The sequence below is a fragment of the Microtus oregoni genome, unplaced genomic scaffold (assembly GCF_018167655.1).
Source record: "Microtus oregoni isolate MIOR12 unplaced genomic scaffold, Mior012 000072F_ref0000427, whole genome shotgun sequence".
NCBI classification, from domain to species: domain Eukaryota; kingdom Metazoa; phylum Chordata; class Mammalia; order Rodentia; family Cricetidae; genus Microtus; species Microtus oregoni.
The window spans coordinates 8,271,371-8,289,715 of record NW_024543979.1 but is presented as its reverse complement, the minus strand read 5'-3'; the positions used below and the strand labels follow the sequence as shown (position 1 = coordinate 8,289,715).

Genomic DNA, 18,345 nt, shown 5'->3' with positions numbered 1-18,345 from the left:
GAGTTTCAGGATAGCCAAGGCTATACAAAGAAACCCTGTCTTGAAAAACAACAACAACAAACAAACAGGATGGGTCTTCATACTTCAAATGATTTAACTAAGAAAAATCCTTTACAGTGTACCCAGTTACTTGGGTTGGGTTTTAGTTCATTCCAGATGTAGTCAAATTGTTGGCCAAAAATAGCTAACATAGCAAGAGAAAAGAACACCCACCTCCCAGGCTCTTTAGGTAAGGTCTCACTGTCGGCAGGCAGGCTTTGCACTCTTGGCAATTCTTCTGCCTCAGCCTCTCTAGTTCTAGGGTTAAGCCTAGACCACTGTGCTTTGATGGAGGAAGGTCATTGGCTAATAAAGGAACTGCCTTGGCTCATTTTATTGGTTAGAGGATAGGTGGGAGGAGTAAACAGAACAGAACGCTGGGAGGAAGAGGAAGTGAGGTCAGACTCGACCGCTGTCCTCTCTGGAGCAGACGCCTGAGAGGGACGCCATGCCCCGCTCCCGGGATGAAGCTCCGACCCAGGATGGACTAGGCTAGAATCTCCCCGGTAAGCGCACCTTGCGGTGCTACACACAGATGATTAGAAATGGGCTAAATTAATATGTGAGAATTAGCCTAGAAGAGAATGGGCCAAGCAGTGTTTAAAAGAATACAGTGTCCATGTAATTATTTCGGGGCATAAGCTAGCCGGGCAGGCGGCTGGGGTGTTGGGGACGCAGCCCCGCCGCCGCCCTTATTACTTCATAGTGCTTGGGCTAACAAAGTCAGTTTTCAATGCTGGGTAATCAGGAAGACACCAAAGGAACAGGACTCATCTGAAAGGGAAGATACGCTGGATCTCAATTTCGAGTCTGAAGTGCCCAAGGGACATTCAAATAGAGATGGTCAACAAAGGGAATCCTGGGAGAGCAGCAGGACACAGTCCGGGAAGAGGACACTGAAATACATGGCTGAGAAGTCCAGCTTTGCCCCTGAAGTACCTCCACCCCAAACATTTGCTGTAGCTTCTTTGTGTGCGCATGTGTGTATGCATGTTGGTGTGTGTGCACTCGCGTGTGTGAGCGTGCATGTACAATGTGTGTGTGTGTGTGAACGCAGTGCTCATGAAGTGTCTAAGGACAACCCCAGGAGCTGGTCCTCACTTCCCATCTTGCTTTGAGACAGTGTTTCTTTGTTCTCTCACCGAGTATGCTGGCCTGCCAGTTCCCAGCAATTCTGTCTCCACCTCCCCTATCTTTGTAGGAACACTGGTATTACAGACACATTTTAAATCCAGCTTTTTATGTGGGTGCTAGAGATTCAAACTCAGGTCCTAATGCTTGCGCAGAAATGCTTTTACCCAATGGAGTCATCTCCCCAGTTCCTTGGTTTCTTTCTGGATTCAATCTGTTGATACTACTTTCTGAATCTTTGTCCCCTTATCTTAGCTATCCTACCCAGCAAAATTGCAATCCAAGATCAATGCTTTCTCCCCCACACCACAGGGTGACTATAAACTCCTAGGGTAGGGTCTAGGAGTGAGGGTTGGGAGAGAGGAACTCTGGCTGATAGCACTACAAATCCATGATCTTTGGTCTCATCAGGAAATATACGTTAATCTTCTGTTGTTCGTGGTCAGCTCCTTTTCTGGACCGTGAGGACCACTGTTAACTACATGTCATCCAGACTCCACCTCAACAGCTACAGAGTGCCTGCCCCCTCTCACCCCACCTCACTGAAAACAGATGTCCTTTTGAAAAACTCTCTCTTCTGTGTATAGACCTGTGTGTCACACTGCTCTCCACTGGTTCCTCCCTGCCTAGAGCAGCTGGTGCTGCTCTCCACTGGTTCCTCCCTGCCTAGAGCAGCTGGTGCTGCTCTCCACTGGTTCCTCCCTGCCTAGAGCAGCTGGTGCTGCTCTCCACTGGTTCCTCCCTGCCTAGAGCAGCTGGTGCTGCTCTCCACTGGTTCCTCCCTGCCTAGAGCAGCTGGTGCTGTTCTTCACTGGTTGCTACCTGCCTAGAACAGCTGGTGCTGCTCTCCACTCAAGCTGCCTTCTCTGCTAATGGCCATGATCCATTTCTTTGTATCTTTGAGATGATCGTCCACCTTGTATACCGGCTCTCAGCTTAAATGACTAACTTTTAATGGTTCCTTCCCCCACGCCCTTAATTAAGTTAACAAAATTAACCTTAGTCTTCCTAAAACTGTTACTATTAAGTCTCTCCTACTCTGCCTTTTAGTATGAATGTATTTATTGTGTGTGTGTGTGCGCATGCGTGTGCATTTCCTGTTCCTCCTTTTGGCTCTTATATGCTCTAGAATTCTGTGGACATCTATAAAGAAAAACAGAATGGGATATTTGTTATAAATATATAGATAAAATATAAATAAAGTGTTAAGTCTCCACAATACACAAAATGAATAGATTTTAAAGTTAACAAAGGAAAACTTTGGCAAACACTCTACATTTAGGAATAATCTTTCTTTTCATAGCTTCATTTAAATTTGTAAGACTACTGAATAAAATGGATTTCACAAAGCTAGCTAAAGGAAGCTTCTGTGCTAAAATGAACATTCTAAGCCGGGCGATGGTGGCGCACGCCTTTAATCCCAGCACTCGGGAGGCAGAGGCAGGCGGATCTCTGTGAGTTCGAGACCAGCCTGGTCTACAGAGCTAGTTCCAGGACAGGCTCCAAAGCCACAGAGAAACCCTGTCCCGAAAAACCAAAATAAATAAATAAATAAATAAATAAATAAATAAAATGAACATTCTACCAGGACCTATTAATATTTGATAACCACCTTCATGCCAGTCGTTCCGCACCTGCCTTCCACGCGCTGTGACTGTAGGCGTGTGCTGCCACAACTGGGCTGGACAAGTGTTTGAGTATTTTACCTGTTGGTATCTGCAATTGAATGTAAAGGACTTATTAAGGCTGGCTGTGGTGGGGCGTACCTACAACCCCAACAATTGGGAGACCCAGGCAGTGGACTCTAAGACTGAGGCCAGCCTGGGCTGTATAAAAACAAACAGTTCTCTAGAATCATGAGAACAAACAAACAAACAAAGACCAGGCTGGAGAGACCATGGGTCAGTGTCAGAAAGGAGCTTGCTGCTGGGCCTGATGACCTGAGCTAGTCCCTGGAACCCACGCGTAAGAGAGAACTGACTCCCAAGCTGCCTGAGCACCGCAGGTCTCTGCAACAGCTTTAGCTGCTCAGCAATTTATGGCATAGTTCATAAAAAAACAAACAAAAACTCTAGATGTATGGGGATGCTTCTTTAGTTTTTAAATTATAATTTACTGGTGCATTTAGTGTTGGGGTATGGGGCATATTTGTGCCACGCCTGTGGAGGTCCCACAGCCTGCAGGAGTTCTATCTGTTCATTTGGTTTTTCAAGGACCATTCCCTGAGTTAGTCAGTGCGAGACACCAGGAGATGAGACAGTAGCAACCCACATAGCAACTCCACAGACTGGCATTTTTCTAAGAACACAATTTCAAACTCACAGCACTGACTGTAGACATTTTTCCTGATTCAGCACTATCTACACATTGTCCAAACACAATATTTAAGTGAAGACACTCCTATTGTTACAGAGACTTATGTTTATATATATACATTTTGGGGGGAGGGGTGAACTACATGTTTATGTCCTAAAGATTGATTTATAGGCCATGGAAAACAGAAGAATATGGAAGGTAAAAATCATAAGTGTGAGAGAAAAGTCACTAGGTGTAAATACAAACAGCTGCACAGGTCCAGCCTCAGAGTGCTGCCTTAATTCTCCTTATGGCAAATCACTGGTCTGGAGCAGAAGAACAAATCAGAACCTCTAAAGAAGTAAGTGTAAAACAGTGTGTGGAAGCAGAAGTACAGTTTATCATATTTTTAATTGAATGGGTGTGTGTGTATATGAGTGTGTGTGTATGAGTATGTATGTGTGAGTGTAAGAGTGTGTGTGTGAGAGTGCGCGTGTGTGAGTGTGTATGACTATGTGTGTGAGTGTGCGCGCGCACGTGTGTGTGTATGAGTGTGTGTGTGTAATGTGTACTACTACACCCAAACCCAGCGCTGTGTATCCAAGACCAACACCCGACTCCATCAATCCTAGTTCTTCATTTCTGAAATGAATGGATGAGTAAACCTTTTACCAAGTAACAGTGAATTCAAGTCAGAGAGAGACGTGTGAGGGAGAGACTGGGAAGGAGGCAGGCTAAGGGATGAAGGGGAAAACAGAAAGGCTGGTAGACCGATGCCAAGGCCTGTCCTTGCCGCAGGTGAGACAAGTTCCACCTCAGCTAAAACCTGAATTCAGTTGACTCCCACATTCCAGTGAAGAAAATCACACCCAACGAGACGGAGTCATCTGTGCAAAGCTCATCCCAGGGCTTCAAGAGTCTTGTTCAAGTTTTGTCTCTAGAAATAAGGCTCACTAAAAGCTAATCATGTAAATTAAAATACTATGAATTCTATCATAGGTAAGCTGGATGTGGTGGTGCCCTCATGTAATCCTAGTACCTGGGAGGCTGAGGCAGGAGGACCACTGTCAGTAGTGGTCAGTAAGGAAGCCTGGGCCACAAGGAGGTTATCTCAAAAACCAAAATGCACACAAAAATTGACCTTAGGTAAAAAGATAGTCACCAAATGTTAGAAACTAGTAGGTATGTAAGATGGGAGACCAGAGACGGCAGATAAGAAAGCACACCACACAGGGGCATGCCTTCATGGGCTTTCCACTTCAGAGCCATTATCTGGGAAACGGAGATAAAAGCTTTGATTATAGAAGACCAGGGCAGCCAAATAAAATAAAATGTTTTTCTTCTGACAGATGGCTCCTGCCCTGATGATGTTTGCACTTAAGGGTTTAGGGTTACCTATTAATAAGGAAGCAGGGATGCTTTCCACTGATATTTCTAATTCAAAAGAAACAGGTCCTTTGTAAATCACTGTGGAGTGATATAGTGTACGTGTGTTTGTTTAAGGGGCTGGGGTGGAGTAACTTTAAAACTTTATATCTAAATCCTGTTTGTGGTAGGTCTATATAGCAGCTGCAGGTGAGCCCTAGACAGCTTTCTTCATAATGCCTACTCCCGGGCAAATGCTCTCCTTTCCGAGGCTGTGTGAGTCGGTGAGATCAAGCAGGGGACCCACACAGTGATTACCACACTCTTCGTTCTAGGGGCGAGCACCAAGGCTGGGGTAACAGTACCAGCATCCTCGGGATCTTGGTCAGATATGCAGACGGCATTAGGAAAACAGGGACTGGCTGCTAAAGCTGAGGCTGTGATCAGTCAGGACCAACAGCCTTAACCACTGCCCCCCTTGGAGCTGCGGGTGCCTGGGATGGGAATCTGGAGAACCTGTCTTTTTAGTTTGTTTTATTGAGGAATCTTTGTTTTTGTTTTTTTGTGGTGCCAGGGAGAGAAGACAAAAGCCTCAAACACAGGCAATTTTTATCATGGATTAAGGCATCTGGTTTGGGGATGCTCAGCAGATTATGGATGAACAAAAGACTAAGTTATAAAATTGCTAGAGATATAGAAAATCCTAAAAAAAAACCAACTCTTTGTAGAAAGTAGGTTTTGATCAGGAATTTAAAATAGTGCTGTTTTCTTTTGGACAGTACCTAAATTTTGGGGTTAAGGAAAGAGCTGAGTGGGTAGAATTCCCATGCTCACAGAGCCCACAGTAGGACACGGGTGCAGAAGTGCCCATCTGTAATCCTGGCGCTTCTACTCGAGACAGTGGCAGAGACAGGCTATGGCCCGCGCCAGGCCTGCAGGTCGGGCCGTCTAGAGCTTTTACCACAGCGGCAGAAACACAGGAGGGTGAAGTGACTCCCAGTCGTCCTGTCTTCCTGCACCTGTGACAGGAGCATGTCCCAGATGCTGGCTAAGAGGAGGCTCTGCAGTTAACAATAGAAGTGCCACAAATTGGTTCTGATGAGTTATGTTTTTTAAAAAGGACACAAAGTTGGTAGGTAGGGAAGTAGGGACATGGAAAGAGTTGGGGGAGGGGAATGAATATGATAAATATGGCACAAAACTACACACACACACACACACCACACCACACACACAACACACCACACCACACACACAAACCACACCACACACACACACATACAGACTGGTAATTTCAAAGAGTTAGCTGTTTGAATAACTGGTTCCAGGTTGGTGGTATGTGGGTTTGTTTAGGGAGAATGGCCTTCTTGGAGGAAGTACGTTACTGGGGGCAGACTTGGAGGTTTCAAAGTTACACACACACCTTTCCCAGTTCACTCTCTGATTCCCCTCAAGAGTCTGCTGCCTGCTACCATGATGGACTCTACCCCTCTGGAACTGGAAGTCCAAATAAACCTTTCCTTTTATATGATGTCCTGGTCATAGTGCCTCATCCTGGCAACAGAAAAGCTGGCTCACCCTCCCCCAACTCTTTCCAGACTCACCTCCCCACCTTCCAACTTTGTCTCCCTTTTAAAAACTATTTTTTAAAACTGATCAAAACCAATTTGTGGCACTTATATTTTTAAAAGAAATACCTTCCTCTTAGCCAGCAGAGTTAGGGTTAGTGTGTGTGTTTGTGTGTGCGTGTATACATGCTCACACTAGGTATGGTGGCTCCTGCTGGTAACCCAGTACTTTGGGAAAAGAAGGAAAGACGGTTGCTGCTGTAAGTTCAAAGCCAGCCTAGGGGGACACAGAAGGGTCAGGTTAGCCTGAGCTAGTTTAAGCCCCATCCCATCTCAAGACCTCTCTCTCTGTCTCTCTGTATGTGTGTGTCTGTGTGTATGTACCTGCATAACTACCTAAAAATATGCATTTCTTGTACAAACTCTCAGCAATTAGTATGGAAGATATAGAAAGAATCTCACTTTTGTTCAGTCCTCAGTGAAGGGGAAAATAGTTCATCTTCAGAATGTTGAAGGCAGTAATAAACATAGTAAAAGAAATAAACCTAGGATTTGTATAGGCAAGCAAATTAACCAGGACAAGCGATATTTAGGTATTCTAAGGACGAAGGAAATATAACTATTTAACGTGTTACAATATTTATATGGCCTTGAACACTATTTCTATTCCCCTCCCTTTTTGCTCATATGGGTATTCCTAGAAGATGAGAAATTACTATTACAAATCTGTGTAAATCTAATAATGAGTGAGAATATGGATATTTCAGTTTTTGATAAATTGTTACTCTGCACAACCATCCAAAACACCTGAGGGAGTCCTGAAGAAAGGGCCACCTGCTGCGCTCACCCCTGACAAAGTACTGAAGGAAGGGCCACCTGCTGAGCTCACCCCTAACGGAGTACTGAAGGGAGGCCCGTCCAGTGTGCTCACAGTTTCAGTCCATTGCACAAAGGTGAACACAACATCTCTTCTGTGTGGTTATCCCAACAAAAGGAGATACAGAAAGTCAGACACATACACACCAGGGACAAGATACTCCAAAGAATGCACTCTTGTGTCCTACTTCCTCTGATGAGTTCCACTTCCTGAAGTTTCCAAAACAGCAACAGCAGCTAGAGACCCCGAATACACCACATGAGTCTGTGCGGATGCTCACGTGACATTCAATCTCCCGATCCCAAAGGCTCAGGCCACCTCCTAATGCAAAATTCATCGGGCATCCCTCCAAGAGCCCTGAAAGTCTCAACAATTCCAACACTGTTCAAAAGTCCAAGTGTAAAGTAGTTTTTAAGACTAAAAGTACACTCTTAATTGTGAGCCCCCTAGAATAAAAAATGTTACATATATCCAAATAGCACAGGGCAGACTTCTCACCCCACAAGCGAAATGGTATTCGGAAAGGAGGAACAGGGTCAAAACAAGACGAAAATCCAGCAAGGCAAACAGGAAATCCCACAGCTCTGTGTTCAGCATCTGGAGCATTGATGGGGTGCTGTGAGCTCCAACAGGCCTGGCCTGTATCCCCCCAGCCCATGCCTTGTTGGGTGTGGCCTACAAGAGCTGCCCAGTTTTCCTGGTCAGATCCTGCTACGGGGGAGCAGGGTCGCTGAGGATGATCTCTGAACAAAATCAGTTTCAAGTCCCACCTCCTGCGTCTTGGGAACACACTTATTTATTTATTTATTTAGGCTTTTCAGAACAGGGTTTCTCTATAGCTTTGGAACCTGTCCTGGAACTAGCTCCTGTAGACCAGGCTGGCCTCGAACTCGCAGAGATCCACCAGCCTCTGCCTCTTGAGTGCTGGGATTAAAGGTCACACTAATTTTGTGAGTGAAAAGCCATTCTGAGTACAGGGGGAGGGAAGCACCGCCCCCTTAAAGTCTTGAGCACCAAATGAAAGGGCAGCTACATATTAGACCGAAGGCAGAGTGGAGGGAGCCCACCACAAAAAGGCTACTTTCGGTGTGGGTCTCTGTCTCTATCTCCATCCATCACCAGATGAAGGTTCTATGGTGATATGCAAAATATTCGTCAGTATTGCTATAGGATAGGTCATTTCAGGTTCCCTATCCTCAGCTGCCCAAGGAACTAACTGGGGACATCGCCTTGGGCTCCTGGGAGCCACCCTAGGTTCAAGTCTCTTGCCAACCCTAAGCTGGAACACTGGACTGAGCTCCCAAGGTCCCAATGAGGAATGGAAGGAGGGAGAAGATGAGCAAGGAAGTCAGGACCACGAGGGGTGCACCCACCCACTGAGACAGTGGGGCTGATCTATTGGGAGCTCACCAAGGCCAGCTGGACTATGACTGAAAAAGCATGGGATAAAACCAGACTCTCTGAACATGGCAAACAATGAGGGCTGATGAGAAGCCAAGGACAATGGCACGGGGTTTTGATCCTACTTCGTGTTCTGGCTTTGTGGGAGCCTAGCCAGTTTGGATGCTCACCTTCCTAGACATGGACAGAGCGGGGAGGACCTTGGACTTTCCACAGGGCAGGGAACCCTGACTGCTCTTTGGACTGGAGAGGGAGGGGGAGAGGAGTGGGGGGAGGGAGAGAAGGGTGGGAGGAGGCTGAAACTTTTTTTCCTTTTCTCAATAAAAATAAATAAATAAATAAATAAATAAATGAAGTTTGAAGCCCAGAAAAAAAAGGGCTACTTTCTCCTGGTAAAGTAAAGCTATTTTTATAGATTAATTTCTTTCTTTAATTCTTTTAAAATTTGCTCTCATACTAATTTTTGCTTAAAACAATGACATCTGAATTCTACCTCTGGTCCTAGGCAGAAATATGACACCTAAATTACCCAAAAAAGCCCAAGGTTAGTACTTAAGGTAGATTTCTGGTAAAGAACAGAGCTACGATTTAATTCAAGCAGACTTGTCAATCACCTACACAGGAAAAGGCCCCAGGAAAGCTGCCTGGTGTTCCTGCCTGCTCTTGCCCTCGCCCTCCGAGGTGTCTCCTGTTCTCCTCTAATAAAGGCCGTCTGTTTTTACATTAGGGTGGTCATTCTGACCCAGGAGCACCATCAGTGACATCTCACAACTCTGGCAGCCGAAGCATCCTGGGGTCTTCGCCACTTCCTAGGTTCATCCTCACAGCTCCAGGTACAGAGTCTGGGCAGGCTACACCTTGCTGGGTTTCCTAGTCTTCCTCCAAATGCTTGCGTCCTGAATGCCGCAGCACCAGTGGGAAAGTCTACCGTGAGCTCAGGCCATGGCTAGGTCCTTCTGAGCAGAGAAGGCGGCAGCCGCGATGCGGCGTGGCTGAACTTGGGAAAACAATTCCCGAGGTACAGTTATGGCACCTGCTGGCTCTCTCCTGAGAAATTTGTACCCTGGACCTGCCAATGGGTGGGGTTCGCCCATTCCCAAGATGTCCCAAAGGCGTCCTTTCTCTCTGTCTTGACTGGGTGCCTGGTTCTTTCCAATGGACTTAATCTCTTTAAAAACTTCAATCTCCCTCCTTCTCAAACTAAACTGTGTTTTGAAATCCTTCTGTTCCCAAGCTTTTTGCTCCCGATTCTTACTATTAAACTTGGCTAAAAGTCACCAGTAACTACCCACACCCTGAATGTCATGTGTCTTAATAAAACTTCCTCATGACCTTAGACCATCATTTTTCAGGTCAGCCCCAGAGTACTGACTCAGTGCAGATGCAGACAGACCCTTTGCAAGGACATAGTATGCCTGGCCTCTACTGTCCACACTCCTGTGCACCCTGCCCCTCTGAAGGAAACCATGCTTGCTTATTAAGCTTTGTTTCACCGTTCTAGCAGCTCCTCCACGCCGCTTCTGCAAACCAGCTCAAACAGTGCAAGAGCCACTCAGAAGGGTAGGCAACAGCCCACTTCTCCGGGGCCAGCGTTCTGTGTTATTTTCTCCTATGCAGTTGCTACAAAAATGCCTGACAGGACAATTAAATGGAGGAATTACTTTTTTCCTCACAGTTTTAGAGAGTTGACTCCATTATGACAGAGCAATAGAGTTCTGGTGGCTGGGAAGCAGGAGACAGAGGGGCTAGGGACAAGACAACCCTGAGTCTGTCTACCCTTACTGACCTACTGTCAGTTAGCTACTCCTGATGCTTCCTTCACCTCCCCAAATAGTGTCTTCTGCTGGGGACAAGCATATGCCATACAGGGCTGCGGGCACTGCACATGGTGTTGACTGGGTGATGCGAGGGTGAGAACTAGGAAGATCAGCTCTGAAATGCCTGCACACTGCCAGTGACAGCGTGGACCCGTGCAGCTGCCACAGAAAACAGTCGGGCAGTTTCTCAGAAGGTTAAACATAATCAGTGTATCCAACCAACGAACTGAGAACATGTCCACAGGAGAGCACGCTGGTGCTTGTGAATGTTTACGGCATCACTGTACAAAGGAGCCCCGGAGCAGAAACAAGAGTGATGACTATCACCAGACAACCGAGCAGAGGCGCGCAGTACATGCATAGCAAGGGCGCAGCAGAGGCGCAGCGAAGGTGTGCAGTACATGCACAGTAAAGGTGCAGCAAAGGCGCGCAGTACATGCATAGTAAAGGCGTAGTAAAGGTGTGCAGTACATGCACAGTAAAGGTGCAGCAAAGGCGCGCAGTACATGCATAGTAAAGGTGCAGCAAAGGCGTGCAGTACATGCATAGTAAAGGTGCAGCAAAGGCGCGCAGTACATGCATAGTAAAGGTGCAGCAAAGGCGTGCAGTACATGCATAGTAAAGGTGCAGCAAAGGCGTGCAGTACATGCATAGTAAAGGTGTGCAGTACATCTGCAGCCCGGCACATTATTTGGCCACACACAAGGTGCCGTTATATGCTACTACATGGACGTTAAGTGAAAGAAGCCAGACACACCGTGTCTTATATGACTTCACTGATCTGAAATATTCACAACAGGTAAATAGATAAGTGGCTATTTGATAGGAAGAGATAAGAGGGTGTCGGCAGGAGAAGTCAAGGCTGAAGTCATGTGACATTTCTGTCTGGGGTGACAAAACTGTTCTGTTATTAGACAGTACTGACCATGGCCCAATATAGCAAATACACTAACATGTAGAACTATATAAACATTAAAATGAGAATTTTATGGGTGCATTTTTTCTCAAGAAAGTCAAGTACGAAATTCCATAATATAATATAGAAAAATATTTCCGCCGGGCGATGGTGGCGCACGCCTTTAATCCCAGCACTCGGGAGGCAGAGGTGGGCGGATCTCTGTGAGTTCGAGACCAGCCTGGTCTAGAGAGCTAGTTCCAGGACAGGCTCCAAAGCCACAGAGAAACCCTGTCTCGAAAAACCACAAAAAAAAAAAAAAAAAAAAAAAAAAAAAAAAAAAAAGAAAAATATTTCCAGCAGTCTTTAACTATGGTCTCAGATACCAAGGCTGACCTGGAATGGTGAGGGAGACTGAGGAATAAGAACCAACACATCGCTAATGAACCAGCTGTTTTTCAAGGTGCACACAGATCTTATGAGGAAACTGAGTGGTGGGCAAGCTTTAAAAGACAGTTGGGTGAGGGTAAAAGCTTCAGTCACATCTCTCCACTAGTGCCCAGAAGCCCCGGGAAGTGGCTCTCCAGAGTACCCGTCTGTGAGGACTCCCTAAAGTGACTGTGTCCTGATGGTTTTCCTTTAGAGATCATGGTCAAGCTGAGCTTGTTTAAAATACCATTTTCCAGGACTTACATGCTACTCCCCGAACGATGGGAATACTCAAAGCTTTTAGAGGGATAAACTACCGAATGGTCTCTGACTACAAACAGACCACAGTTCACTGGAAACAGCCAGTTCGGATAAATAAAATGAAAGCAGACACTTCTGGAGATGGCCTTGAAAGCTTTCCATTAGAGAAACCGGGGCGCCAGAGCAGGAACAGCCTGTGTCTCTCTATCTGAGAGAGTGAGCAGTCACCTCCTTCCTGGACAGCCCAAGTCTCAAGGAACCTGGCACACTTTCCTTGAGGAAACTCAATCCCCGCTCCTAGTACAGGGACTCGGCCCAGTGGATTTGTTCTGGACGCCTTTCCTTTGGCTGCCAGTTTTGGTCTGGGCCTTCTCCTAGATCTCTCACCAGTCCTGGCTCGGTCCTATTCTGCGTTACAAACTAGAATTGAATGACAGTGGTCCAATCCAAGAAAACCAAAGGCAAAGGAACAGCACAGGAGTGGTGGGCGGCGGATGATGTCACCTGGGTTGTCTAAGACACTCAGTACTGTGAGTATGAGGAAGATGATTGTCATCTTCTGCTCTGAGTGAGACAGGTCGAGAAGAAAGGTAAAGAAGTGTAGGGAGTTGCGTGCTAGAAGATGCACTTTGATGCAAACTGTTTCCTAATTTGATTGACAAACAAAACTATATAAATACATTAACAGGTTTTATCTAACAGAATATATAGGTTCTAAAATGCAGAAAAGTTAATTTATACACATTTTTGTTTAAAGACATACATCAAAGACTGGTATCTTACCCAGGCTTATTTATTTGGGAAAATCCAAGCCGTATTATTTCAATATTTAGACTTTTCCAGAACAGAAGCTAATGTGAGAATAAAGTTTGGTTACGTTTAACTGGACAAAATTATTACTAAGGGTTCAGATAATAAATGTCAGCAATTACTCAGTTATTTTACTACATTTTCAATCAGTTCTTATTAAAATAGGTCAATCAACTATCAGCATTTGAGATTTTGAAAATCTTTAACACATATTAAATAAAAATGCAAACACATTTAAGTTTTATTCCTAATATGCTTAGTAATATTTATTCCAAAAGTGATGAAAAGACTGAGCTGTAAATGAAAGGACCTCCAACTAAGCACAGGTTCCGTAGGATTAAATGTGAAAGTCAAGGGGCTTCTGAAAAAAGAAGTAAGAAACAAACATCTACCGAGATGGAAGTCTTGGAGCTAGTGATGAGGACAGAGAGGCCCCCGGCTCCCGATGCTGCAGAGAGTAGGCGGAGTGGCTGGGAACTGTCAAGGAGACCTTGCAAAAAACAAAACTCCCAGGTACCTTGTGACATGCGATCTACAGTGGCCAATGACTTTGAAAGAAGCCAGAGGATTTGCCCTAGAAACGGTCAAGCTGTCCACACACCGAAGGACTTGCCCTAGAAACGGTCAAGCTGTCCACACACCAAAGGACTTGCCCTAGAAACGGTCAAACTGTCCACACACCAAAGGACTTGCCCTAGAAACGGTCAAGCTGTCCACACACCGAAGGACTTGCCCTAGAAACGGTCAAGCTGTCCACACACCGAAGGACTTGCTCTAGAAACGGTCAAGCTGTCCACACACCGAAGGACTTGCTCTAGAAACCGTCAAGCTGTCCACACACCGAAGGACTTGCTCTAGAAACCGTCAAGCTGTCCACACACCGAAGGACTTGCTCTAGAAACCGTCAAGCTGTCCACACACCGAAGGACTTGCTCTAGAAACCGTCAAGCTGTCCACACACCGAAGGACTTGGTCTAGAAACCGTCAAGCTGTCCACAAACCAAAAGAACCAATGGCTGGGGGAGGCTGGGTCAAGCTGCAGCTCAGGGCATGAGAACAGTTGACAGAGGACGAAGGATGCTTCTAGCTACCATTTTAAGACTGCATATGGGAAACTTAACACACATAAAAAGTGTACAACTGAATCCACTGAAGTTACTTTTCCGAAGGGTTGTTATACCTAAGCCCAGAGGTCAAAACTGTGCAAAAAAGAACAGCTAATGTTGTCAATAATTTTTTGTCACACGGTGCCTATATTAAAAACATACATAGGTTTCCTTAAAAAAATTTAGGTTTTACATTTTTGTGTGTGTATATTTAAGGTCTTGTTTGGAGGCATGTACATGTTCATGCTGGTGAGCACGTGCATACATGTGTGTAGAAGTCAGAGCTTGATTTTAGCTCGGGGTCTGCTCCTCTCCCCCACGCACACGTGCAGTGAGCTCGGGTCTGCTCATCTCCCCCCACTCACACGTGCAGTGAGCTTGGTTCTGCTCATCTCCCCCACGCACACGTGCAGTGAGCTCGGGTCTGCTCCTCTCACCCACGCACACGTGCAGTGAGTTCGGGTCTGCTCATCTCCCCCTCTCACACGTGCAGTGAGCTCGGGTCTGCTCCTCTCCCCCCACTCACACGTGCAGTGAGCTCAGGTCTGCTCCTCTCCCCCACGCACACGTGCAGTGAGCTCGGGTCTGCTCCTCTCCCCCACGCACACGTGCAGTGAGCTCGGTTCTGCTCCTCTCTCCCCACTCACACGTGCAGTGAGCTCGGGTCTGCTCCTCTCCCCCACTCACACGTGCAGTGAGCTCGGGTCTGCTCGTCTCCCCCCACGCACACGTGCAGTGAGCTCGTCTGCTCGTCTCCCCCACGCACACGTGCAGTGAGCTCGGGTCTGCTCCTCTCCCCCACGCACACGTGCAGTGAGTTCGGGTCTGCTCGTCTCCCCCACGCACACGTGCAGTGAGCTCGGGGTCTGCTCGTCTCCCCCACGCACACGTGCAGTGAGCTCGGGGTCTGCTCGTCTCCCCCCACGCACACGTGCAGTGAGCTCGGGGTCTGCTAGTCTCCGCCACTCACACGTGCAGTGAGCTCGGGTCTGCTCCTCTCCCCCACTCACACGTGCAGTGAGCTCGGGTCTGCTCGTCTCCCCCAGTGAGCTCGGGACTGCTAGTCTCCCCCAGTGAGCTCGGGTCTGCTCGTCTCCCCCAGTGAGCTTGGGGTCTGCTCCTCTCCCCCATGCACAGGTGCAGTGAGCTCGGGTCTGCTCGTCTCCCCCAGTGAGCTTGGGGTCTGCTCGTCTCCCCCACGCACACGTGCAGTGAGCTCGGGTCTGCTCCTCTCCCCCATGCACAGGTGCAGTGAGCTCGGGGTCTGCTCGTCTCCGCCCACTCACACTTGCAGTGAGCTTGGGTCTGCTCCTCTCCCCCACTCACACGTGCAGTGAGCTCGGGTCTGCTCATCTCCGCCCACTCACACGTGCAGTGAGCTCGGGTCTGCTCCTCTCCCCCACTCACACGTGCAGTGAGCTCGGGTCTGCTCATCTCCCCCACTCACACGTGCAGTGAGCTCGGGTCTGCTCGTCTCCCCCAGTGAGCTCGGGACTGCTCGTCTCCCCCAGTGAGCTCGGGTCTGCTCGTCTCCCCCAGTGAGCTGGGTCTGCTCGTCTCCCCCACGCACACGTGCAGTGAGCTCGGGTCTGCTCCTCTCCCCCATGCACACGTGCAGTGAGCTTGGGTCTGCTCCTCTCCCCCACGCACACGTGCAGTGAGCTCGGGTCTGCTCATCTCCCCCCACACACACGTGCAGTGAGCTCGGGTCTGCTCGTCTCCCCCACGCACACGTGCAGTGAGCTCGGGTCTGCTCCTCTCCCCCCACTCACACGTGCAGTGAGCTCGGGTCTGCTCGTCTCCCCCCACTCACACGTGCAGTGAGCTCGGGGTCTGCTCGTCTCCGCCCACTCACACGTGCAGTGAGCTCGGGGTCTGCTCGTCTCAGCCCACTCACACTTGCAGTGAGCTCGGGTCTGCTCATCTCCCCCCACACACACGTGCAGTGAGCTTGGGTCTGCTCATCTCCCCCCACTCACATGTGCAGTGAGCTTGGGGTCTGCTCCTCTCCGCCACGCACACGTGCAGTGAGCTCGGGTCTGCTCGTCTCCCCCAGTGAGCTTGGGTCTGCTCGTCTCCCCCACGCACACGTGCAGTGAGCTCGGGTCTGCTCCTCTCCCCCCACGCACATTTGCAGTGAGCTCGGGTCTGCTCGTCTCCCCCACTCACACGTGCAGTGAGCTCGGGGTCTTCTCGTCTCCCCCACGCACACGTGCAGTTAGCTCGGGGTCTGCTCGTCTCCCCCCACGCACACGTGCAGTGAGCTCGGGTCTGCTCATCTCCCCCATGCACACATGCAGTGAGCTCGGGGTCTGCTCGTCTTCCGCCCACTCACACGTTGGAGGGACAGATGCTGCCACACTGGCTTCCACATGGGTGCTGGGGTCTAACCCCAGGTCCTTATGCTTGCTCAGTGGGCATTTGGCTGACTGAAGCAGCTTTCCAACCCGGAGCTTTGTTTTTACCTGGAATAATTATATGAATTTTAATAGTAGGTTTATTATTATGCTTCTCATGCTTCTTTTTATTCCTTGCTAAACATTTTGGAGATGTGGCAGTAGTATAGGACCTACTATGTCTGAGATGAATGTTCATCCTCTAACATGTTAGTTCAAACACTCTTCCCTCTTGGCATAATAAATCACAAAAGTATAATTAATTGTCTATGAGCGTTTATTACCAGGCATATGATACTGTGGGTAAGCACTGTTACTGATGTTTTCCCTGTCAGTGACCAAGGTATTTACACATTTAATAAAGTAGAAAAACGTTTTAAAAATTAATAAGATATTTTTCCCGAACTGCCAATTCAACTGGAACACTGAATAGTAGAAATAACAAAAGATTTGTTCTTAGGGCTGATTAAAAATTTATATCAGAGCATTCAAGTAAAGTTATTTTCTGTGTTCTGATTAAATGAATCATATGAGTTGTATCTGGTTGGGTGACACAGATTCGGGCTCACTGAAGCCTACCTAATCCTTCCCACACACCTGGGGATGGGAAAAACACACGGCAGACCAAAGTCAAGGCAGGGGGAGAGTGTGGGGCTGCAGCCGCCCTGAGCTGAGCTGTGAGCCTCCCTAAGTAAACTGCCTTAGGCTTCAGTGACCTCACACGCACCAGCAGCGACAGAGATGCAATCATAATGATCTCAAAAATTTCTTCCAATTCATGCTGAAAAACACTATAGCTAATGCCTTTAGCCCTTTTGAAAAAGAGCCTAGAAACCACCAGTGGCGCGCCTTAAAGGGGAGTGGGGTTCAAGTGTCTTACATATACTTGTGTAGTAAGTGTTTACGTTAGTGCCTTTAACTGTTAGATTCTAAACTGTCAATAAATGAGATATATGACTACACGTAGAAACACAGATGCAAGACAGTGTTGCTCACTCGGCGTTAGAACAGACATGAACCATGAAATGTATGGGACTGTGGCATAACCCACATATGGGACGTTCTCTAACAAAAGATAAATAACATTTATGAGGACTGTTTCTTAGGATGGTAGAGATACAAAGAAGCAAACACAGCATCCAAAAACATGGAAACGACATTCTTCAAGACAGTGTGCAAACCTGTGACTGTTCCCTCAGAGACAGAATCCGAAAGAGTTACTTACAATGTCAGCAACACCACAGCGATCAAAGTCCATTCCACGGGCTTGTGGATAATGTTTCGGTTTGATAATCTGAAAGACATCAAGATTTTACCTTCAAATTTTAGTTCTTGATAAGAATTATGATTTAATGTGTCAGAGAGGTAGTTATTTTATTTTGGTTTTTCAAGACAGGTTTCTCAGTGTAACAGTCCCGGCTGTCCTGGAACTCGCTCTGTAGACCAGGCTATCCTTGAACTCAGAGATCCACCTGCCTCTGCCTCCCCAGAGCTGGAATTAAAGGCGCGCACCGCCACCACCTGCTAAGAGGCAGGTCTAAACACCTGCTCTGTTCCACAGGGCTATTATTGCTATTATTCAGGGCTTGGTATGGACAGTACCGGACCATCCCGGCTCTGAGAGTCCAGCCACAGAGAGCAGAGGTCTCCACAGGAAGCACTCAGCCGTGCTCTTACACATTACTGCAAAGGTGATATTAGAACAGGATCATGAAACTCACGAGGAAAGTGAGACCACATTTGTTCAGACAGACACACATGCCCCCAGCCCACATCAGCACCCACTGAAGCTAACAAGGGAAGCTGCTCTGACCCTAGCTTTGCCCTGTGCTTGATTGGCAGTAGACAACAAGGGATGCCATAATTATAGAAAATGAATGCTAGCTCACCAGATTCAAATCTGGAATATATATATGAGTACCTTCTCTCTAGATATAAAGGCTTAAAGTACTTTC

At 47.4% G+C, this 18,345-nt stretch overlaps 1 protein-coding gene across 2 annotated transcripts in view; it reads right to left on the bottom strand.

Moving 5' to 3' along the window:
- Rpap2 (RNA polymerase II associated protein 2) overlaps nucleotides 1-18,345 on the bottom strand; it is a 71,381-nt gene that overhangs the window by 15,677 nt on the left and 37,359 nt on the right. For both annotated transcript variants that reach the window (XM_041642052.1, XM_041642053.1), the window contains one exon: nucleotides 17,616-17,684. In XM_041642052.1, coding sequence (XP_041497986.1) covers nucleotides 17,616-17,684 — 69 coding nt within the window. The remainder of the gene's footprint in view (nucleotides 1-17,615; nucleotides 17,685-18,345) is intronic.